At 44.2% G+C, this 25,048-nt stretch overlaps 1 protein-coding gene across 1 annotated transcript in view; it reads right to left on the reverse strand.

The window, feature by feature from the left end:
* Nucleotides 1-3,217: 3,217 nt before the first annotated feature.
* Nucleotides 3,218-25,048, reverse strand: part of APBB1IP (amyloid beta precursor protein binding family B member 1 interacting protein) — a 209,269-nt gene continuing 187,438 nt past the window's right edge. Inside the window, exons 10-14 of the mRNA XM_075315539.1 lie at nt 22,708-22,818; nt 18,852-18,950; nt 14,952-15,054; nt 12,654-12,745; nt 3,218-4,038 (exon numbers count right to left, since the gene is read on the reverse strand). Of these exons, the coding sequence (XP_075171654.1) occupies nt 3,481-4,038; nt 12,654-12,745; nt 14,952-15,054; nt 18,852-18,950; nt 22,708-22,818 (963 nt within the window). The 3' untranslated portion in view covers nt 3,218-3,480. The remainder of the gene's footprint in view (nt 4,039-12,653; nt 12,746-14,951; nt 15,055-18,851; nt 18,951-22,707; nt 22,819-25,048) is intronic.

Consider the following 25,048-nt stretch of genomic DNA (forward strand, 5'->3'; position numbering starts at 1 on the left):
GCAATGTTCAGGCTGTGTTGGCATGCCCCTTGAGAGGGTGCCTTGACAAGCAGATCGTCTAAGTAAGGGATCACCGAGTGTCCCTGAGAGTGTAGGATTGCCACCACTGTTGCCATAACCTTGGTGAAGACCCGTGGGGCTGTCACCAGGCCAAAAGGCAGTGCCACGAACTGAAGGTGTTCATCCCCTATGGCGAAACGCAGGAAGCGCTGATGCTCTGGTGCAATCGGTACGTGGAGATAAGCATCTTTGATGTCGATTGATGCCAGGAAATCTCCTTGGGACATTGAGGCGATGACGGAGCGGAGCGATTCCATCCGGAACCGCCTGGTTTTCACATGCTTGTTGAGCAGTTTTAGGTCCAGAACAGGACGGAAGGATCCGTCCTTTTTCGGCACCACGAACAAGTTGGAGTAAAAACCGTGACCCCGTTGCTGAAGAGGAACAGGGATCACCACTCCTTCCGCCTTCAGAGTGCACACCGCCTGCAGAAGGGCATCGGCTCTTTCGGGGGGCGGAGATGTTCTGAAGAAACGAGTTGGAGGACGAGAGCTGAACTCTATCCTGTAACCGTGAGATAGAATGTCTCTCACCCATCGGTCTTTTACTTGTGGCAGCCAGGTGTCGCAAAAGCGGGAGAGCCTGCCACCGACCGAGGATGCGGATTGAGGAGGCCGAACGTCATGAGGAGGCCGCTTTGGGAGCGGTTCCTCCGGCGGTCTTTTTAGGACGTGACTTAGACCGCCATGAATCGGAGTTCCTCTGATCTTTCTGAGGCCTTTTGGACGAGGAGAATTGAGACCTGCCCGCGGTCCGAAAGGACCGAAACCTCGATTGTACTTTCCGTGGTTGAGGTCTGTTTGGTTTGGACTGGGGTAAGGATGAGTCCTTTCCCTTGGATTGTTTAATGATTTCATCCAATCGCTCGCCAAACAAGCGGTCGCCCGACAATGGCAAACCGGTTAAGAACTTTTTGGAAGCAGAGTCTGCCTTCCATTCACGTAGCCACATGGCCCTGCGGACTACCACCGAATTGGCGGATGCTACCGCCGTACGGCTCGCAGAGTCCAGGATAGCATTAATGGCGTAGGACGCAAACGCCGACGCCTGAGAGGTTAAGGACACCACTTGCGGGGCAGATGAACGTGTGACTGTGTTAATCTGCGCCTGACAAGCTGAGATAGCTTGGAGTGCCCATACGGCTGCGAATGCTGGAGCAAACGACGCGCCGATAGCTTCATAGATGGATTTCAACCATAGTTCCATCTGTCTGTCAGTGGCATCTTTGAGCGAAGCCCCATCTTCCACTGCAACTATGGATCTAGCCGCCAGTCTGGAGATTGGAGGATCCACCTTAGGACACTGAGTCCAGCCCTTGACAACATCAGGGGGGAAGGGATAACGTGTATCCTTAAGGCGCTTGGAAAAACGCTTGTCTGGACAGTCTCGGTTTTTCTGGACTGCCTCTCTGAAGTCAGAGTGATCCAGAAACGTACTCAATGTACGCTTGGGAAACCTGAAACGGAATTTCTCCTGAGAAGCTGACTCCTCGATTGTAGGAGCAGGGGGAGAAATATCCAACACCTGATTGATGGTCGCTATAAGGTCATTCACTACGGCGTCACCCTCAGGTGTATCAAGGTTGAGAGCGGCTTCAGGATCAGAATCCTGATCTGTTACCTCCGCTTCATCCTCCAGAGAGTCCTCCTGCTGAGACCCTGAACAGTGTGATGAGGTGGAGGGAATTTCCCAGCGACCCCGCTTGGGCGGCCTGGGACTGCGGTCCGTGTCAGAGACCTCATCCTGGGACCTATGGGTCACCCTAGGGGCACTTTGCTGTTCCAATTGAGGGGGACCAGGGGTCAAAGATTGAACAGAGCCCGGGGCCTGAATCACCGGTCTGGACTGTAAGGCTTCTAGTATTTTAGCAGACCATTTATCCATACTCTCAGACAGTTTGTCAGCAAAAGCTGCAAACTCCGTCCCTGTCACCTGGATAGCAGTGGTAGCAGGTGGTTCTACCTGGGCCACCAGTAGCAGAGGCTCCGGCTGAGTAAGTGCCACAGGGGCCGAGCATTGCACACAATGAGGGTCAGTGGAACCTGCCGGTAGTATGGCTGCACATGAGGTACAGGTTGCAAAGTACGCCTGTGCTTTGGCACCCTTGCTTTTTGCAGACGACATGCTGTTGTCTCCTCTGAGAACAATCCAGGAGGGTATATAGCCAAAAATCAAGAGAGCGACCGTACAGTGCAAATGTATAGCCTATAAGCCTATATATATATATATACACTTCGGTACTCAGTGGGGCCAGCACCACAGGTGCTGCTTACCGACCGCTCAGAGCGGTTGTGTGATCACCAGATTCCCTGCCTGGGTCTCCCTGTGTTGTCTCTCCTCTCCAGCGTCTGAATCGCTGACAGGAATGGCTGCCGGCGTTCTGTGGGGAGGAGGGGACCGTGGGCGTGCCCAAGAAAGTGCGGGAATCTAGTGCCCCAGTGTACTGAGTGAGGGGGGAGGAGGATACTAATGTATGCTCCGGCCCTCAGCGCTGACGATCTGTGCAGCGTCCCGCCCTTCCCCTGACTGGCAGGCCTGTGGGCGGGAATATGCGATACTAGGCCGCAGAAGCCGGGGACTAAAGTTATAAGCGCGGCCGGCATATAAGCGCGGCCAGCGCGGTAGTCCCCGGCGCACTAACACACCCAGCAGTGCTGCAATGTGTATGGCACAAGCGCTCCATGCGCGGTCCCCACGGGGACACAGAGTACTTCACTGTAGCAGGGCCTTGTCCCTGACGATACCCAGCTCCTATCCAGCAGATTCCCAGGGGCTGCGGAGGGAGCACGGTCCCAGTGCCTGGAGACCGATTAGGATCCCACTTCACCCAGAGCCCATTAAGGGATGGGGAAGGAAAACAGCATGTGGCTCCTGCCTGTGTACCCGCAATGGGTACCTCAACCTTAACAACACCGCCGACAAAGTGGGGTGAGAAGGGAGCATGCTGGGGGCCCTGTTATGGGCCCTCTTTTCTTCCATCCGACCTAGTCAGCAGCTGCTGCTGACTAAGCTGTGGAGCTATGCGTGGATGTCAGCCTCCTTCGCACAAAGCATAAAAACTGAGGAGCCCGTGATGCACGGGGGGTGTATAGGCAGAAGGGGAGGGGCTTTACACTTTTAGTGTAATACTTTGTGTGGCCTCCGGAGGCATAGCTATACACCCCAAGTGTCTGGGTCTCCCAATGGAGCGACAAAGAAAGTGGGAAAAATGTGTCCCAGGTCAGACCTTCGATTCCATAAATTGGCACGTACCACCGTGTAGTCTGTGATCATGACATTTTGAGGTCCTCGCTTGCCTATATCATACATTCGGGCCAACATAACAGGAATTTTATTCTTGAATCAATTTTTTTTATAAAATCCTAAATACTCTAATGGAGTCTTTTTTTTGTTCCAAAAGAAGGGGTGGACAGTGTCCATTTAGTTTGTGTTTTCTCTCTTCTTCTGTAAAGCTTTCATCAAGTCAGACATAAAATCTGGTTGACCGCCGGCGTTTCCATTTGCGCTAGATTCTTTCGGCCTTACCGGTGGAATGTCATTTCTTCTTGGAGGATTAGGCGGCTGCTTTTTCACTGGAAGCTGTGGTGGACCACAAGCGGCAGGTGGAGGTGGGGGAGGAGGAGGCGCAGCTGGAGCACCTGTGGTTGGTGCCGCTAATTGCGGTGGTGGAGGAGGTGGAGTGTAACTAGACACAGAATCAGAGGATGGAGGAGGTGGAGGTAAAAAGTCAGGTGGTAAATCAAAGAAGTCAGGAGGAGGAGGGGGAAGGAAATCGTCATCCAGATACGAATCCTCTGAAGGTAAAATCTGCGGTGGAGGTGACGGCATATTTCTGCCTGGTTTGGCTTTAATTGGTAATGGTGGAGTTGGTACTGCACTGGATGATGACCTCGTAGGTACAGTTGGAGGTTTTTTCGCTATGGTTGGCGTCCGTGGTTTAATAAATTCAGGCTTTGAAGTCTCATTTATTTGGGTGCCCTATAAGAAGAAAATACAACATGACAATACGTTAGGTCCCAATAATTTATATTTTATGTTTTTCTCTTATTCATTTCTTATATACCACAATATTGACCGTAGGTGGTAGGAGTGCAGCAACAGCTTTTAATTTGCTAAAATTGATACTATTAGCTGAGAATATCATTTGGACCCTGTGTGAACAGGAAAATGTTTGTATAGCCAAGGCTGTTTTTACTGCCTCTCCTTTTTAGCCAAAGTCAGTGATCTGCTATAAAACATCAAAAAGTTTAATGTGTAATGTGGAATACTAGCCTTGAAGAAACTGTGACTGGGCTGCAGCTCCACTTACAACTGGGACTGTGATCGGGCTGCAGCTCCACTTACAAGTATGACTGTGACTGGGCTGCAGCTCCACTTACAAGTATGACTGTGACTGGGCTGCAGCTCCACTTACAAGTATGACTGTGTCTGGGCTGCAGCTCCACTTACAAGTATGACTGTGTCTGGGCTGCAGCTCCACTTACAACTGTGACTGGACTGCAGCTCTACTTACAACTGTGACCGGGCTGCAGCTCCACTTACAAGTATGACTGTGACCGGGCCGCAACTCCACTTACAAGTATGACTGTGACCGGGCTGCAGCTCCACTTACAGCAGTGACTGGCCAGCAGCTCCACTTATAATACTTTTGAGTTTAAACAAAAGAAGACCTGAACCTTTCATGGTAGAATTTACGGTAACTAATCATTGGTATCTGACTACATGTAGATCTAGTGTTGATGCACAAAACGCCAGATCCACAAAATAAGTGATAAGTTGCTGATAACTAGTGGCCCATTGAGACCTCCACAAATCATTACATTGAGACTGAAATTCCTTGTTGGAATGGAGGGTAGGTTGAACATCTGCACCGCTATCAGTGGAGCTCATCTACCTCAGTCAGACCAATAGGTAACGAATATAACGGCAGTGTGCATGGTGAGCCATCACTCATAAAATAAGAGATTTCCCGTTCTTGGGATTTGTGGAGATGCCAAGGACAACCCTTTTAAAGGGAAGGTGTCATGCAATAAATAGCGGGGGTAGGGGGAGTGGCAGCAGAGGGGCAGGTGCAGGGAGAGCAGTGGGGGAGAGGGTAGCGGCAGTGACCTTGCACCAGTACTCACATTCTCAACAGGTGACACGGGAAAAGTGCAGCACACAGCATATGCCGTGAGCTCTACAAGGATGGCGCTGATCTCCTCCCTCTGCTGTGATTTGGACAGCCCAGGGGGCGTGTCCAGCTCACAGCAGAACCAGTGTCAGTGTTAGAGAATAGGGTTGCAGCCCGACAACTGTCTGTTATGCACAGGGGGCTGCCGTATTTGAGGTGCGTAACTGTCGTTACACACAGCAAATCCAAGATGGCAGCCCCAAGTGTTTCAGTAAAACTAGAATTAAATAAAAACTAAATAAACAGTAAATTTAATTTTGTATTAAAAATACTTGATTTCATAATCACTATAATTAATACAAAAATAAAAAAAAGTGACACATTCCCTTTAAGGAATTTAAAGGACAAAAAGAAGGGGTAGTTACACCAACCAGGTTTGTATTGAAGGGTTTGTTCAGGTCTTTTACACTTCTTAAGATAGGTCATCAATATCCGTTTGTGGGGATGCAACACCCGGCAGCGCCATCGATCAGTATTTTCTAGTACTGGTGGCTCAAAGTGGCTCAAAGTGCTCATATGCAGAGGTGCACAGATCCACCAACTGTATAGTGGCCACGGCTGGGTACTGCACGTTTGCTTTCTATTTGAATCGGTAGGGGGCAGTTGTGCAGTTGATAAAGTTGTGCTGTGCAGCTCTACCACCGAGCACTTACAGCAGAATAGCTGATTGGCAGGGTGGTTGGGGGGCCGATGTGACACCCACACCAATTGGATATTGATAACCTAAGGATAAGCCATCAATGTAAAAGTCCCGACCAACCCCTTTTAAATGTAAAATTTGTGACCACTCTCTGCTTATTCTTCTTGACCTTTCTGCAGCCTTCGACACTGTTGACCACCATCTCCTTCTCTCTTTGCTCCATTCTATCGGCCTAAAGGACACTGTGCTTTCCTGGTTCTCTTCCTATCTTTCTGGCCGTTCGTTCAGTGTATCATTTGCTGGCTCCACATCTTCTCCTCTCCCTCTCACTGTTGGGGTCCCTCAAGGTTCAGTCCTTGGCCCTCTTCTGTTCTCCCTCTACACTGCCCCAATTGGACAGACCATCAGCAGATTTGGCTTCCAGTACCATCTCTATGCTGATGACACACAACTATACACCTCCTCCCCTGAGCTCACCCCCGCTGTACTACAGAACACAAGTGACTGCCTGACTGCAGTTTGCAATGTCATGTCTGCTCTCTATCTGAAACTTAACCTTTCCAAAACTGAACTTCTGCTTTTCCCTCCATCTCCCAACCTTCCTAACCCTGACATCTCCCTCTCTGTGTGTGGCACAACGATAAGTCCTAGGCCGCAAGCCCGCTGCCTGGGGGTTATACTTGACACTGATCTCTCCTTCACCTCCCACATACAATCTCTTGCCCGCACCTGCCGCTTGCACCTCAAGAACATCGCTAGAATCCGCCCCTTTCTCACAATGGAAACGACAAAAACCCTCACCGTGGCCCTTATCCACTCTCGCCTTGACTACTGTAACTCTCTATTAATTGGTCTCCCCCTAACTAGACTCTCCCCTCTACAGTCCATCCTTAATGCAGCAGCCAGGGTCACCTATCTGGCCAACCGCTACTCGGATGCCTCTGCTCTGTGCCAGTCATTGCACTGGATGCCCATATATCACAGGATCCAATTCAAACTGCTTGTTCTCACCCACAAAGCTCTCCACAGTGCAGCACCCTCCTACATCTCCACCCTCCTTTCTGTCTATCACCCCACCCATTCTCTATGCTCTGCAAGCGACTTTCGACTAACATCCACACTAATTCGAACCTCCCACTCCCGAATCCAAGACTTCTTCCGAGCTGCACCAACCCTCTGGAACGCTCTACCCCAAGAAGTTAGGACAAATCACAACTTACTCAGCTTCAGACGCTCCCTAAAAACGCATCTTTTTAGGGTGGCCTATCACACTCCCTAGCCAAACTAATTTCACCTAATCCCTCTACAACTTCTCAGAACATAACCCCACGTCAAACCCCACGTCAAACTCCATGGCACCCAAATGCATCTCAAGGCTCTGGCCAACTGGTCCAGGAAGCCATCATCTATCCCCCATGAGCTGGCTGGATTGTCATTTTAAATAAACACTTGTACCTTGCCCCTCCCCCCATCTCATTGTAGATTGTAAGCTCTCACGAGCAGGGTTGCCATTTTTCCTTTTAAATATTGTATCCTCTATAATTGTTACTTGTCTGTATATGTTTATGTATATGATATGTATATGTTCCTCCTGAATTGTAAAGCGCTGCGGAATATGTTGGCGCTATAGAAATAAAGATTATTATTATTATTATTTTTTATTGTTCATTTCTAAGGGTGAAAATGAAAATAGGAAAAAAGATCCATGTGGACCAAAGTTATTTTTCACATCACTTTTCCTTATGATTACTTTTTTTTGGGGGAAAAAAAAATCAAAGTAGTTGTCTAGCATTTAAAATGATTTGCTTTTACAAATTATGTAAAGCTCTTTTGGCCAAGGGAGGGTTAATTAAAGAAAAAAAAGCAAAAACAAAAAATTAAAATTGCACTCATTTCTGTTACGTCCCCACCGGAGTCTGCTCCAGCGACTTCTACTCCGATCGCCAGGCTACGCCGTGTTCCTGCCGTGGATAGTGCTGGTGATGGGAGAGGAGTCAATGCCAGCGGCGCCGGTGGGTGCAGGCTCCAATCATCCACTGGGCTGAGTTTTCTTGGGATCTGCAGTACCACTGGCTGACTATAGGTGGCGTGTGTCTTCCAGCTGAAGTTACCATCATTCAGCTACAGCCAATGGGAAGACACCACATACTTCTTAATTCCTTTCCTGTCTGCTGACCACTGCCAGAGATAGTTCTGATATTCTGGCTCCTGTCTGCCCTGTTCTGTTTTGTGATTCTGGTGTTCTGACTTCTGCTTGTTTCCTGACTACCCTCCTGCCTGCTATTTATGTACCTTGCTGCCCGATCCGGATTTGACCTCTGCTTTGTTTTCTGATTACGTCCTTGCCTGCCGATTCTGTCCCTGTTCTGCAATTCCTGGTTTGACCCTAACTGACGACTACTCTCTCGGACTGCATCCTTCCACAGGTAGTGATCTCCAGGGCCCTGTGAAATTCCAAATCCCTGTATAGGAGTTAAAGGGTTTCAAGGTTCTGGGGGTCCTGCTTGGTGAGTGGCTACCCTCTAGCCTGTCCATTACAGCCTGTCTGAGTCTGTGGATCCAGGCAGGCGTTACAATTTCTCAGAAACGCCGGACCTGCATTCATGCAGCTGTGTCCCCCGCCAGACTGCTGACATCATCATCCAGCAGAGAGCGTCACATGATGGTTACAGCCAATCAGGATCCGCCGCTGGCTGGCCGAAGCCGCCACATTCCATTTTTTTCTTTTTTATTACACTTCCATCGACCAAATGAGTTTTTCTTAAAACATAGTGGTAAACCCCTTTTAAAAATCAATGGCTTATGGAATAAGTCTGCATTTTTTTGAACAGAAAATAAAAAAGTATGAATCGGCCTTCTGCCTGGAGCTATTTTAGATCCCACTGAAATGAATTGGTCCACATAGTAAGTGAAGGTCTTTGTTTGCTCTACCTTCTCAATAAAATAACAGACAAGGTCTAAAGGTGATGTAGCACATAATACCGGGAATCTGTCTTCTTGTTGGTATAAAGAACATCACAGGCTCCATTTCTAAAACGCAGTTAATTTGTTTAACCCGACACAGAATACTTTTAATGTCACTTTGGAATCTTTCCGGGGGTATTGTCTACCAGTTCCAGTCTTGTAATTTATCTTTTAGTAATTTACACTGACGAGCAAAAGGGTAACAATGTTTTGAACTTTTGACTTTCAGGCTCCATATCTCAGCATCCACTACAGCTTTGAGCATAAGGCTACCTTCATTTTATAGACAACTCGCTACTACCGGACATTGACCGGGATAGGAACTGTCTTTCTGTTTCTCTCCTACTCTCCCTCTCTCACACTCTCTCATTCTCTCTGCCTCCGTCTGTCTGTCTCCCTTTCTGTCTCTCTGTGTGTCTCTATGTCTGTCTGCCTGTCTTTGTCTCTATATCTCTGTCTTTCTGTCTCTGTTTCTCTGTCTCCGCTTGTCTGTCTCTTTCTTTGTCTATCTGTCTGTCTTTCTCTGTCTGTCTGTCTCTGCCTATGTCTGTCTCTGCCTGTCTGTGTATGCCTGTCTATCTCTTTGTCTTTCTCTGTTTGTCTCTCTGTCTGTCTCTCTTTGTCTGTCTCTCTATGTCTGTCTCTGTCTCTCCATGTCTGTCTGTCTTTTTGTCTGTCTCCCACTGTCTGTCTCCGTATGTCTTTCTCTCTCTGTCTCTCAGTCTGTCTCTCCATCTCTCTGTCTGTCTTTCTGTCTGTCTGTCTCTTTGTCTTTCTCTCTATCCATCTCTCCTCCAACATCATATTACCTTACACATAAGCTTCTTATACTAAGAATATCCTCTGTTTCCTATAGCAATCACAGCACCTATTGATGAACTGAAGCTCCCAGCTCCATTGACTTTAATATAAGCAGGATTTTTGGCAAATAACTGAAGCGCGGAGTTAAATTTTCCCCTCAAAACATAGTCTACGACGTTCCCTATGTCAAGTGAGGCGGCTGTGCAAAATATCGTGATTGTAAATGCGACAGTGCGGATTCCTTTAGCGGACATACACACACACACAGATACATACACTCTGGTTTATATATTAGATCATCTTGGCTATCTCATACATAAATTTGACTTGCAACTATTAAAGCATATAATTAGTTAAAAAGATTCTTGTCATGTCACTGCTTTGTTACAGTTTTCTAGCTAAAAATCCAAATTGTGATTTTTAGTATTTTAATAGTATTTTGTACATCCACCTTTGGCTTTGACCCTCTGCCTGAATCTTTCTGGACTCTCGATCTCGAGATTCAAGTATGACTTGACTGAAATCTGATCACAGGTCTCTTCTACACATTCCCATTGTTGGTACATACTGCTTGGCTCACTTGGGGATGTATACAGCTTTTTCTTCAACTCTACCCACAAGTGTTGGATTGGGTTGAGGTCTGGGGACTGTGGGGCCAAATCAGCACCTCTACTTCATTGTCACTAAGCCATTTCTTCACCAATCGTGTCATATGCTTCGGGTTGTTGTCCTGCTGGAACACTGTCATCCAGTACTCAAGTGTATGAAGTAATTCGTCTTATAGGATCCTCACATATATCTCAGCATTGAGAACACCATCCATCCTGGTCTAGTCCCCAAGCCTTTGGCTGTGAAACAACCTCATATCACGAGGCTTCCTTCACCGGACTTGACAGTTCCTTCAATTTCTCGATCAGTTAGCCCCTTCTTCCCCTTGTTTCTTACAGACCTATTTACACCCATCAGAGCCATCTATTGACTTTCATATCATCACTCCAAATCACCTGTTTCCAGTTTTCTACCCTCCACTTTTCGTACTTTTTGCAAACTCGAGCCGACACTTCATATTTATAATATTGAAGTTGAACCTTTTTTCGGGCCACCATTCCAGAATTGTGTAACAACCGACGCCCAGTGCTTCCATGGACATCTGTGATCTCACTATTACGTAGCATACAAGCCGCCTCCACTGCCGGGTTTGTCGTTCCAAAACTGAGACTTTGTGATGAGCCGACTTGTTGACTCCAATATTTTGCCTGGACGTCACCTCTTGGCTTTTGAATGAATGGATTGACGGACTTCATTTCATATTCTTCCAACTGCTATGGGCTCACATGATGCAGTTTGGCAATTTTCTTGGCTGGGGGACCACTGTCGATGAGCTGGATGATGCGGTTTCTCTTTTCTTGGGAAATCTTCATGGCAGCTTCTCAATTTGAATCCGTGACCTTTCGCTTGGGAATCAACCTAATACACTGAGCTGTTAGGAAATGTGAGAACAGGTTGTAATTTGTAGTATACAAGAAGAAAAAGATTTTTCTACCACCAGGAGCAAAACAGTAACAATGCAGTGACATGACAAGATCATATGCTAAATCATTGCAAGCCAAATTTTATATATGAGATAGCCAAGATGATTGTCTATAAGATGACCTAAAGGGGGCTTTACACGCAACGACATCGCTAACGAGATGTCTTTGGGGTCACGGAATTCGTGATGCACATCCGGCCTTGTTAGCGACGTCGTTGCGTGTGACATGTACGAGCAACCGCTAACGATCAAAAATACTCACCTAATCGTTGATACGTCGTTCAAATCCCAAATATCGTTGATGGTGCATGACGCAGGTTGTTCATTGTTCCTGAGGCAGCACACATCGCTACGTGTGACACCCCAGGAACGACGAACAACACCGTACCTGCGTCCTCCGGCAATGAGGTGGGCGTGACTTTCATTCAGCTGCTCTCCGCCCCTCCACTTCTATTGGACGCCTGCCGTGTGACGTCCCTGTGACGCCGCACGACCCGCTCCCTTAGAAAAGAGGCAGTTCGCCGGCCACAGCGACGTTGTTAGGCAGGTAAGTACGTGTGACGGGGCCTAGCGATATTGTGTGCCACGGGCAGCGATTTGCCCGTGACGCACAAACGACGGGGGCGGGTGCTTTCACGAGTAACATCGCTAGCGATGTTGCTGCGTGTAAAGCAGCCTTTAGTCTCAAATTCAAAGTTGTATAGGATGGTGAGATATGGAACTTGAAAGTCAAAATATTGATCCCCTCTGCTCGTCAGTGTAAGGTGTTTGTCGTCATAGACACCTATGCGTGAAGACAAAACCAAAAGTCAAATGAAATGAGAAAATAAAAAGAACAGAACTTGGGGAAAAATAACAATCACTTCTCAAAAAGGCATTGGATTTTTTTGTGTTTTTTTTTTTTTTTAAATTGCTTTCAGAATTTTAAAAACTTTCACTGTTTTAGTCTCCTTAAGGAATTTAAACCTGTGATCGTTTGATCATGTGTGCTGTACTGTGCCATACATAGCAGTGCATGAGGACTGCTATGTATAACGAAAATAACAACCTCCTATTAATGCCAGTTCCAGGCTGACTTTCACAGGAGATTCGTAATAACAGGCGAGCAGGAGACCCCTGGCTGTCATTACAACCTATTGGCCACCCATGATCATGTTGCAGGTGTGCCAGTGGCCAGATGGAATGAGGCGCCCTCTACTAGTGCGTGTAAAAAAAGGCCTCTGTCAGAGATTGAAAGTGGCATTTAGCTGGTTAACAGCTGCGGGCAGAGCTCCGCTGTAGTTGACTGATAGGTCAGTACCATGTGTGTACATAAAGAGAGACCTATCAATCAGCTAAAGATGATGTGCTGTGGTTTGGATTCTAGTGATAGGTTCCCTTTAATGCCAGTATGAAATCCTAACCCTATAATTCCGGCAGTCTGAAGATAGGATATATACTTTGTGTATATGTAATATATGTATATGTTCATTCTATACATGTACCTTAGCTGTTTCTCCACGTTTCCAGGCATCTGAGAAGCTGGAGCTGACAGTTGTTACACTTTGCGGTATCTGTCCATTTCCTTGAGATTTGCCTAAACAAAATAAAAGCCAATGAGCTGAACACAAAATACATTTACTAATAAATTTTGACGGTTACGTCCTACTTTGACCAACTTAGAAACAGTTTGTATATAAAAATAATCTACATAATATGTTGAGTATATGACATCTTGTATTGGCCCCATGTTATACTCCAGAGCTGCGTTCACAATTCTGCCATTTGTTATTGCACTCAATCAAGAAGGTGATGTCTCCTGTAACGTCATTGCCCCAGTGTGTGGTTACTTTCATCATTATAGCTTCCGTATATTTGCTTTAGGCATTCTTTGACAGGAAAGAACAAGGGACTTAAAGGAATTGTCCTATAAACAACATTTATCATATATTCATAGGTTACATAGAAATGCAAAATCACTGGCAGACCGTCTCTGATAAATTGCTGATGGATGGGGTCCAACCGGTCTTGAAAACAGCAGATTATTATCCGTGGTGTGCAATTTTACCCCTGTTGCAAAATAGAGCAGCAGCTTGGACAACCAATTGCCGCTATATTTGTTCTCTATGGGCGCTGCCTTACAAAAGCGGGTGCGGTGTTCGGCCGTTCCATAAATAATGAATGTTGCTACAGTCAGGCATGTGCACTGTCGCTCCAGTCTAACGGGCGTAAAAGTGCCCCTTTCTGACGATCGGTGCCGGTCCCAGCTGTAGGACACCCGCTGATTAATAAGTCATCTTCTATTCTGTGAATAGGTGATAATTAGTGATGAGCGGGCATTACCATGCTCGGGTGCTCGATATTCGTAACTAGTGATGAGCGGGCATTACCATGCTCGGGTGCTCGATATTCGTAACTAGTGATGAGCGAGCACTACCATGGTGCTCAGTACTCGTAACTAGTGATGAGCGAGCACTACCATGCTCGGGTGCTCAGTACTCTTAACTAGTGATGAGCGAGCACTACCATGCTCGGGTGCTCAGTACTTGTAACTAGTGATGAGCGAGTACTAAAATGCTCTGGTGCTAAGTACTCGTAACTAGTGATGTGCGGTCACTACCATGCTCGGGTGCTCAGTACTCGTAACTAGTGATGAGTGAGCACTACCATGCTCGGATGCTCGGTACTCGTAACTAGTGATGAGCGGGCACTACCCTGCTCAGGTGCTCGGTACTCGTAACTAGTGATGAGCGGGCACTACCATGCTTGGGTGCTCGGTACTCGTAATTAGTGATGAGCGGGCACTACCATGCTCGGGTGCTCAGTACTCGTAACTAGTGATGAGCGAGCACTACCATGCTTGGGTGCTCGGTACTCGTAATTAGTGATGAGCGAGCACTACCATGCTCGATTGCTCGGTACTCGTAACTAGTGATGAGCGAGCACTACCATGCTCGGGTGCTCGGTACTCGTAACGAGTACTTTGACGCTTGGCTGGGTGCAACTCCTGTACTGAGTATAATGGAAGTCAATGGGGAACTCGAGCATTTTTCCTGAAGGTCTTCCATTATATTCGGGTATTCGAGTCGCGCCCATCCGAGCATCCAACTACTCATTACGAGAACCTGAGCATGGTAGTGCTTGCTCATCACTTGTCTTCACCGGACATCCTCTTTAAGTGCGACTACCAGTCGTATAGCTTTGGTCGCACATGCTCACTTAACTCAGATGATTTTGGAACCCCGTTCTTTAATTATGAGGTCTCAGCAGTCAAAACCCCTGCAATCAGTGTTTCCCAAACTCCAGTTCTCACAGCCCCAACAGGTCGTGTTTTCAGTGTTTCCTTGGTATAGCACAGGTGATGTCTTGATAATGATTCCATCACCTGTTCAATGCTAAGGAATTCCTTAAAAGAAGACCTGTTGGGGGCCATGAGGACTGGAGTTTGAGAAATACAACCTGCGATCATACATTTATCAATTTTCCTGGGGACAGATGATCATGCATATTCATGGGATGAACTCCTTTAAACAGACAATGTTTTGGATCACCCAAGCATCATGGGCCATCTTTTATTCACCAAAACAAATAGTGTTTTAAGGAGGTAAAAAGATTAAAACTATGAAGAACAATCCATGTATTATTTACTAATAATGATGGGTGAATAGTAAAGTATTCGGGTCCGGTATATTCGTACTGAATACCTAGTACTATTCCAGTATTCGTCACGAATAACAAACCTAATGCAAGTGAATATTTAGTATTCGCTCATCACGATTTCCTATGTATTGTAGCATATTTACCTGCAGTGTTGGGTCCTGACGGGTTGTTTAGAGAAGACCAGTGAGAGGCGAGGCCGGCCTTGTGGACCGCAGTCTTATAGTTGTCATATAAGGTTTTTCCATACTGGAAATAAAAACAAAGTTACCTTTAGTCACGTAGCCTGAAACCTTTTTATGTATGAGAACCTGGTGGTACCATGGGTGCATGAAGAAGGATCCTAGGGCTCGTACTTGTAAATTCATGTTTATCACAGTTTATAAAAGCAATTTTTTTAAGGTTTCATTTTCTGTACCATTATCACTATTGTGAAGAACTTGTTTTCATGTTTTCTATGAAGTGGATTGGACGACTATCTTAGTGATTGACCACTGACTCACGGTGGCGGGCACATGTCCCCAGCAAAATGAAGAGACTGGCATTGTACTAGGCAGCCTACAGTGTGTGTGTGTGTGTATATATATATATATATATGTATGCCAGTTTGTATATGTGTGTGTATATCTATATATACATACATACATACACTGTGTGCAGAATTATTACCATATGAGTATTTTGATCACATGATACTTTTTATACATGTTGTCCTACTCCAAGCTGTATAGGCTGAGAGCCAACTACCAATTAAGTGAATCAGGTGATGTGCATCTCTGTAATGAGGAGGGGTGCGGTGTAATGACATCAACACCCTATATAAGGTGTGCTTAATTATTAGGCAACTTCCTTTCCTTTGGCAAAATATGTCAGAAGAGAGATTTGACGGGCTCTGAAAAGTCCAAAATTGTGAGATGTCTTGCAGAGGGATGCAGCAGTCTTGAAATTGCCAAACTTTTGAAGCGTGATCATTGAACAATCAAGCGTTTCATGGCAAATAGCCAACAGGGTCGCCAGAAGCGTGTTGGGCAAAAAAGGCGCAAAATAACTGCCCATGAATTGAGGAAAATCAAGCGTGAAGCTGCCAAGATGCCATTTGCAACCAGTTTGGCCATATTTCAGAGCTGCAACGTTACTGGAGTATCAAAAAGCACAAGGTGTGCCATACTCCGGGACATGGCCAAGGTAAGGAAAGCTGAAAAATGACCACCTTTAAACAAGAAACATAACCTAATGAAACATCATGACTGGGCCAAGAAATAACTTAAGACTGATTTTTCAAAGGTTTTATTGACTGATGAAATGAGAGTGACTCTTGATGGGCCAGAAGCTGGATCAGTAAAGGGCAGAGAGCTCCACTCCGACTCCGACGCCAGCAAGGTGGAGGTGGGTACTGGTATGGGCTGGTATCATCAAAGATGAACTTGTGGGACCTTTTTGGGTTGAGGATAGAGTGAAGCTCAACTCCCAGACCTACTGCCAGTTTCTGGAAGACAACTTCTTCAAGCAGTGGTACAGTAAGAAGTCGGTATCGTTCAAGAAAAACATGATTTTCATGCAGGACAATGCTCCATCACATGCATCCAATTACTCCACAGCGTGGCTGGCCAGTAAAGGTTTAAAAAAGATGAAAAAATAATGGCATGGCCCCCTTGTTTACCTGATCTGAACCCCATAGAGAACCTGTGGTCCCTCATAAAATGTAAGATCTACAGGGAGGGAAAACAGTACACCTCTCGGAACAGTGTCTGGAGGCTGTGGTGGCTGCTGCACGCAATGCTGATTGTAAACAGATCAAGCAACTGACAGAATCTATGGATGGTAGGCTGTTGAGTGTCATCATAAAGAAAGGTGGCTATATTGGTCACAAATTTTTTGGGGTTTTGTTTTTGCATGTCAGAAATGTTAATTTCTAAATTTTGTGCAGTTCTAGTGGTTTACCTGGTGAAAATAAACAAGTGTCAGGGAATATATTTGGTTTTTATTAAGGTGCCTAATAATTCTGCACAGTAATAGTGTAAATCTAAAAAAAACCCACTCCAACTTCCAAAAATATTAAGCTTTGATATTTATGAGTCCTTTGGGTTGATTGAGAACATACTGTAGTTGTTGATTAATAATAAAAAAAATCCTCTAAAATACAACTTGCCTAATTCTGCACACAGTATATGTATATCTACCTACCTATATCTATCTATCTATGTATCTATGTATATATATATATATATATATATATATATTATATATATATATATATATATATATATATATATATATATATATATATATATATATATTGTGAATGTCATCTGTGTGGGTGCTGTTTTGGAGCTCCCTCTGGTGGCCAGGAATGGTAGTGGGGCTGAGTCTGAGCCTGTGACTCAGACAGGCGTCGGCGTTAATTGGGAATTAAGGAAGTCCCATTGCAGACAAGCCTGGTGTATATAGGAGAGCACTTTTTGCCTTGCTGGTGCCGGTTATAGTTGAATTTTCCTCAGTCTCTGATCCTGGTTTCGAGTTCTGTCTTTCCCTGTTTCCCTGTGCTAGACTTCTGCAGATAGGTTTGCTCATTTTTTCTTGTTTCCTGGTTTACACATTAGGGTGTTTGTTTTTCTTTGTTTTGTATCTGTTTTCTTGCAGGTGAAGTTTTGTTTCTCTTGTGTAGTGCGCATGGGGGTTCCCCCTTTGCTAGCTCTGCTGCAAGAAAAGGGAGTTTCTCCCTTTCTAACTTGATTATTTGCACTTTTGTATTTTTGTGTTCTTTTTAGTATTTTGTCTCTCCCATTATTTACAAGAGTGCCCGATATAGTGGGGGTGAGCTCGTTCGACCTCTAGGGCCATTTTTACAATCAGGAGATTGGTATTTTTCTGCCGGGATTTTGTACTGACCACAATCACTTTCCTTTCCTTTGTATCTAGTTAGTCGGGCCTCGCCTTTGCTAAATCTATTTTTCCTATCTGTGTATCGTGTTTTCCTACATCACCGTAATCTTTATATGTCGGGGGCTGGCTATTCCTTTGGGGACTTCTCTGAGGCAAGGTAGATTTCATCATTCTGTGAGGTGTAGCTAGTTTCTCAGGCTGTGACATGGCATCTAGATGTTTAGGAACGCTCCACGGATACTTCTAGTGGGGTCTGATAGTTAGGGGATTGCGGTCAGCTCAGGTTCCAACCACTCTTGTTATTCTTGGTGTTTTTCAACTAATGGGAGTTTTTTGTAATCTTCCACGGATACTGGATCATAATATACAGTGTATATATATATATATATATATATATATATATATATATATATGCCTGTGTGTGTATATGCGTTTGTATCTGTATAATTTGTAAGATTCTCAATCTTTTTTTTAAAATCTACAATATGTTGAAAAATGATCAAGAATTTACCATTTTCACACCGGCCACAAGGCCTTTTTTAAGGCTCTTATTTCCAATTAGACTCATGGACCTTGGCAGTAATAGCTCAGACCCTCTCTTTTATAAGCAGCCAATCTGTGCATGCTCCTCCAAGGACAGCTGTCAGGGGGAGAAGGTGAGCTGTGATATCACCTATTGTAAATGGTGCATCCTGTAGTATTTACTATATAAAGAGGTGTTACCTTACAATTTTATCCTGCCTGTAATGATAATGAGGCTGCTGAAAATTTTTCTGAACAGGAAGTTTAGGTATAATATGAAGATTAGTATTTAGGGTAAAAATTGGTAGATTGGGGGGGGTTAAATGTGATATGGAAAATTTAAAAAACATCATAAATTAAAACATTTAACATAAAAAAACAGTCATTTTCTGAGTGCACATTCGTTTTAGAGAGGTTCTTTGTTTCAGGGGGCGGTACTCTCCTGGTGATTGACAGTTCACACCAGCAGCATGGTTGAGCCATCGGTCCATACTTTGCAGTCTCCGATGCTACAAGCAAGTCTGCTTTTTTTTTAATGTGTTAGTTAAATAATATCCCACAATTTATAGATAACGCAAAGAATACAATTTATAGATGTACCACACTTTGAATATCTGGGATTTGCTTCTTTACGCTCTTACCTTTGCTATTCGGATACCGGTCACCCACTGTTGCAGAACCCACGGGTCGTCACAGCACAAGTATTTTATGTATTGAGATTCCTTTTGAATTTGGGGATGCTGCAAAAATAACATAATCAGAATACAAGATTATGTCTATAGGAAATGGTAAACCTCATCAACAGCTTCTCACAGCAAAGTGGTCAGTCAACAAAAATAATCAGCAAGTGCGGTGCATAGTCAAAGCTGAATGATTAGAATGCAAAAAGCAGAATATTTTATGGAACATTCACAGTCCGACAACTGCTTGCTCGAGTATTGCCCAAGATATACCTCTGATGTAAGGGTCTGGCAAACCCTACAGTATTTGCATTCAGTAACAAACATTTCCCTGTCACCTGCTCAGTATATACATAGAAGATCATAGTCTACACTGCTACACTGTATGTCCTCCCAGCCCAACTGACAGCTGCAGCTTGTACTGAGCAGTGTGAGATCTCAGCAGGGAAGAGGGACACTGAAGAGCTGTCAATCAGGCTAGGTAGGAGGAGATTGAGTTTAAACTTTCAAAAAAGGATTATACAGCCACTCTCACATGGATTTTTCAAAGTAAATATATCAGCCCACTCAGGTTTAATAAATATATTTAATAATGTATGCAGTTAATATTGTGAAATCTGGTTATAAATCTATTGGCTTTGCTAAACCAGACCATCCTTTTAAATAGTCAGAATTACAGATCAGGCAAATATAATCTTTTCCAAACTTGTAATATATCCCCTACCTACAGATTTATACAGAGTAGATTAACCATTCAGATTCCAGAGAAAATACAAGGGTATTGTTTAGATTTTAAGCTCATTAACAGTTTTTAAAATGTAATATAATATAAATATGTGTATTGTTTTGTCTGGACTCTAATGAATGTGTAGAAACCAATAATCTTGATAATATAATGGAAGTAATATTGAAGTTACTGTAGTTCCCCTCGTCACCAGCAGATGGCAGACTGTCCCCTGGAATGTGACCGCCCCATCTGACTCCGACGTCTACTAAACTTTACTGATAAAAGGATCGGATTAAATTGAATGATGCATAAACTCGAAGCTTAATTATAAATATGACAAACATGTGTCAGATAGGAAGTACCAAACGGAATTATCATAATCCACTCTGGGTAACTCCCCGCAGACGAAAATCAAGGTCAGATGCCTAAACTGCTGGACTCAAGGAGGATCCAACATACACGACGAGTTAGAAAAGGGCAAGAATTAATGTCAGAAGGGGAAAAACTGGATGAAGTTAATGCAAACGAGGTCACAAAATGCGTTTACTGTCACCAACACCAATGAGGGCTTGATCTATAATCTAAGGCTAGGAGCGGGCCTGTGCACGTAGCCGACAGAGTACGGCAGGACTAGCTTTTCCTCTCGTTCCTGTAGGTCCGCATTCACCAGATGGAAGCCAAATGTCTGTTCTTTTGTCTTCTGTCTATGTGCATCTGCAAAGTTACTGTAGAGAAAAGCGGAGTAAACTGAGTAAAGTTGGGACTACAAAACAAGAGAAGACAAGATTTGGGGATTCTGGTTACGAGTAAGCTGAGCAGCAGCACTCAATGTCAGGAAGCAGCTGCAAAAGCAAACAAGATTTTAGGGTGTGTAAAAAGAGATCAGATCCCGTGATCCCAACGTATTGCTACCCCTCTATAAATCACTTGTAAGGCCACATCTGGAATATGGGATCCAGTTTTGGGCTCCACATTTTAAAAAGGACATTCAGAAGTTAGAGTCAGTTCAAAGGCGGCAACTAGACTATTACAAGGAATGGAGGCTGCCCATATGATGACAGGTTGAAAAAGTTGGATTTGTTTGGTTTAGAAAAAAGATGTCTCAGAGGAGAACTCGTATACCGTATATATATATATATATATATATATATATATATATATATATATATATATAATCTATCTTTTATTTTTTTTTCATTTTTTTAACCACTAAAATGTAACCTCCCCTCTCCCTACACATATTGAATATCGTCATAATCGTATGAACCTGAAGAATCATTAGAATCATTCACCAGGTCATTTTTACCCCAGAATCAATGCAGTAAATACCCAAAAAAACTGCCAGAATTTTTTTTTTAACTATTTCACTGCACTTAAAATTTTTCCCCATTTTTTAGTGCACTGCATTGTAATATAAATGGTATCCTCAAAGCTTAAACTTGTCCCCAAAAACCCATAACCTACCATACGGCTATGTTGACGGAAATAATAAAAAAAAAAGTTATTGCTTTTGAGAGGGAAAAAACAAAAGTGTAAGCCTATCCAAAGTTGATGGATGCTCACTCTCTCCAGTCTGTCAAGCTCATTGCCTCAGAGTAACCTCGACTCTGTTCTCTCCTTCAAGCAACACATGCAAGCCCACTTCACCTCATGCAGACTACAACTCAAAAATATCTCCCGGATTTGTGCACTCCTTAACCAACAATCAGCAAAACCCCTAATGCATGCCCTCATAATCTCCCGCCTGGACTATTGCAACCCCCTGCTCTCTGGCCTCTTTTCTAACACTCTTGCACCCCTAAAATCTATCCTAAACTCTGCAGCCCGACTAATCCTCCTGTCTTCTCGCTATTCCCCAGCCTCACCAATCTGCCAATCCCTTCACTGGCTTCCCATTGCCCAAAGACTCCAGTTCAAAACCCTAACCATGACATACAAAGCCATCCACAACCTGTCTCCTCCATACATCTGTGACCTAGTCTACCAGTACTTCAGATCCTCATAAGACCTTCTTCTCTACTCCTCTCTTATCTCTTCTTCCCACAATCGCATACAAGATTTCTCTTGTGCCTCCTCCATACTCTGGAACACTCTACCCCAACATATCAGACTCTCACCTACCGTGGAAACCTTTAAAAGGAACCTGAAGACCCACCTCTTCTGACAAGCCTACAACCTACAATAACCCTTAGTCCAGAACACCACTGCTCAACCAGCTCTGTCCTCAGCTACTGTATCCTCACCCATCCCCTGTAGACTGAGCCCTCATGGGCAGGGTCCTCACCTACAGTATCCTCACCCATTCCCTGTAGACTGATCCCTCATGGGCAGTGTCCTCACATACTGTATTCTCCCCCTTCCCTGTAGACTGTGAGTCCTCGCGGGCATGGTCCTCACCTACTGTATCCTCACACATCCCCTGTAGACTGATCCCTCAAGGGCAGGGTCTTCACCTATTGTACTCTCAACCATCCCTTGTAGACTGTGAGCCCTCGCGGGCAGAGTCCTCTCTCCTCCTGTACCAGTCTGTTTTTGTAATGTTCATGATTATTGTACTTGTTTTTTATGTACACTTTTAAAGCGCAATGGAATAAATGGCACTATATTTATAAATAGTAATAATAATAAAATTAAAAATGGTCGCAGTGGGAAATCGTAGTAGTGGGGTTTCCTGGTCAAACATTAAAGGGGGTTCCATATTGACTATCTGGTTTACCTTAAGGTATACACAGATTTGATGCCAGTTTTTTTTTTGAGGGGGGGGGAGTGATTTTTTTTTTTTTTTAATCCAGGTGCCTCCACCACCCTCGATCCAGTCCCACATGTAGGCGCTGAGCAGGGGTCTTCTACCATCAGACCATGTTGTCCCTTATGATCCCTGCAATCATTTTCGGGTCTGAAGTCATTCTTCATCTGCTGTAATTCTTCATTTTAAAAGAAGCCGCTGTAGATTAAAGGTGAAAACTAAAACTAAGCCCCATTTGTAATAACAAACCATTTGTAATTATCCGCCCGAGGGGCTGATTACCTATGAGGTTATAATAATCAGTTGCATTGATTTTTATCCTTCGGTTTACGCCAGCGACATACCTTCAGGACAAAGCAGTGATCGGTGGGGGCTTTGTACTTGGCTTTATACTGCATGCCGTAATAAACGTTGACATTATCAAACTGGATAAAACAAGCCAAATCACGGGACGTCTGCAAAACAAGCACATGGATGTAATTGAGGAATTGAAGACCATTATTATACGGGCACAGCGCTCCGTCTGAAAATAAACACCTTTAATAAACTGACTCTATAAAGTTATGACATAGGGAGGGATGACATTAATTAGGGTCCTCAAACCGCAAAATTCACATTTAAAGGGGTTGTCTAATGGAAACAAATGATCAGCTATGTGCAGGATAGGTGACAACTTGCTGATCGGTGGAGGTCCCTCCGCTAGGATTTGCACCAATCGGCAGATTATGACATTTTTATGCCCAACGGGAAATTTTAATCCCGTTGCAAAATGGCACCCAACTATCCCTGATTCATTATCTATGGGGGCTGCCTTCCGCCGCCCCCTAGTGATTGTGTAAAGCTCCGGAGGCACAGACGAACTGCCGCTCCATTCTAACGGGGATAACAGTTTCCCATGCTGCCGATGGGTGCGGATCCAATTGCTCGGACCCCCAGAGGCCCCCCCATCCTGTGGGTAGTTAATATCTTGCCTTCACTACCCAACCCCCTTGTATTGTAATTACTATTACAATGTATAAAAGTTATCAATAAGTAACACATATTGTACTAATAAAAACTACAACCCATTTCACAAATATGAACCCCCCCTAAAAATAAAGTTATAGCTTTGGAAATGCAATGACGCGAAACGGAGCTTGTTTTCACAAGATATTTGGTTATGTATGTCTAGCTTTATATTACTAAAATGCTATACAAACATATATACATACTTAAAGACATAGAAACAAAGGCATAATTGAGTAGTTATATTTACATTAAAGGGTTAAAGCTCCTGCAGTTTAACAGGAGGTGATGAGGTTTCAAACTGCCAGATACAGAAGTCCCGGGGACTCCGGATCAAGCGCAGTGCACATCCATCCTCCACCGGCCTCCATCAAGAGTGAGGTATGTGCGGCGTCACTGCGCATTCATTAGCATTTTAGTACACCCACAGGGATGTGCTACCATGCTATGTGGGCCGACTTGCCAAGGGAACTAACACCCTTGTGACTAGTCTCTGACCTCATTAGCATATAATAAATGATCTTTAGAAATACTTTTTCTAAAGATCTGTTTATCTATGCTACTAGATACAGGGACAACTAGAAAACAATATATGCGGCCAGAGCAACCAGATCAAATGACCCAAAAGGAATAAAATGTATAAAAAATTTTTATTGAGCTATGTTAAAAAACACACATGACAAACAATAAATACAATAGAGGTCACAAGGAGTACATAAGTACACCCCAAGTGGGAAACAACCAAATGACAATGGTGATTCAAAGTACATATAGTGCAGGTCAAATGAATTGACAAGTGACTGAATAGATGTTTAAATACAAGTGATCAATATAATATATCAGGCACAAGAAATGCATATGTTTATCGCCTAATGCGACCATATACAGTAGTGCACGACTTACCCATGTGGAAATTGTGCTTGATATGTGGATGTTCCCACACACAGCCCAACGCCCGTTTCGCGAGATGCTTTATCAAGGGAGGAGTGGTTGCCCTGGCCGCATATATGGTTTTCTAGTTATTTCTCTGAGCGTTATACCAGTTATTATGAGGGAGTCCATCTCTTTTTGAGCTGGTCCCGACACCTTTGATACATATGTGCATCATGAATCTTGAATTCATAGATACAGGGACAGTTAGGCAGGGATTAGCAATATGCACCCAGAACTGTTCATGGTTCTGGGTGCATATTGCACCTGACAGGTTCCCTTTAAAGAATAAAAGTCTACCTACAGCCACCACTAGGTGGAGCTTAGGAGCTTACTGCATACTGTGTTTAGTGTAGACTCCCCCTAGTGGTGGCTGCAGGTAGCCAGAATTTTATAATTTAACTCTGCTTTTTTTATGTAGTGACCGCTCTATAGACTGAATTATTTTTTATCCTGGTGAATACCGTACACTGCAGAACACCAATTCATTCTTTTCACCTTCACTACACAAAAGCACATTTTAGTAAATGCACTCAGCAGTCACAGGGAAGGGAGGTGTGAAAAGAAAGAAGAAAAAGTAAATTTAAGGGGGATTGAATGTTGGTTGTGTCCCCATTGTTCAAAGCAAGCGGCTGTCACATGGCACGGATCACCTTTGGATCTCAATCGATTTCACGTTGAGTCACCTTCTATTCTAGGAAGGTTTTAAAATGAATAAAAAAAAAACTTTTTAAAAAAAACAAAAACCAC

The sequence above is a fragment of the Anomaloglossus baeobatrachus genome, chromosome 6, assembly GCF_048569485.1.
Source record: "Anomaloglossus baeobatrachus isolate aAnoBae1 chromosome 6, aAnoBae1.hap1, whole genome shotgun sequence".
In the NCBI taxonomy this organism is placed as follows: domain Eukaryota; kingdom Metazoa; phylum Chordata; class Amphibia; order Anura; family Aromobatidae; genus Anomaloglossus; species Anomaloglossus baeobatrachus.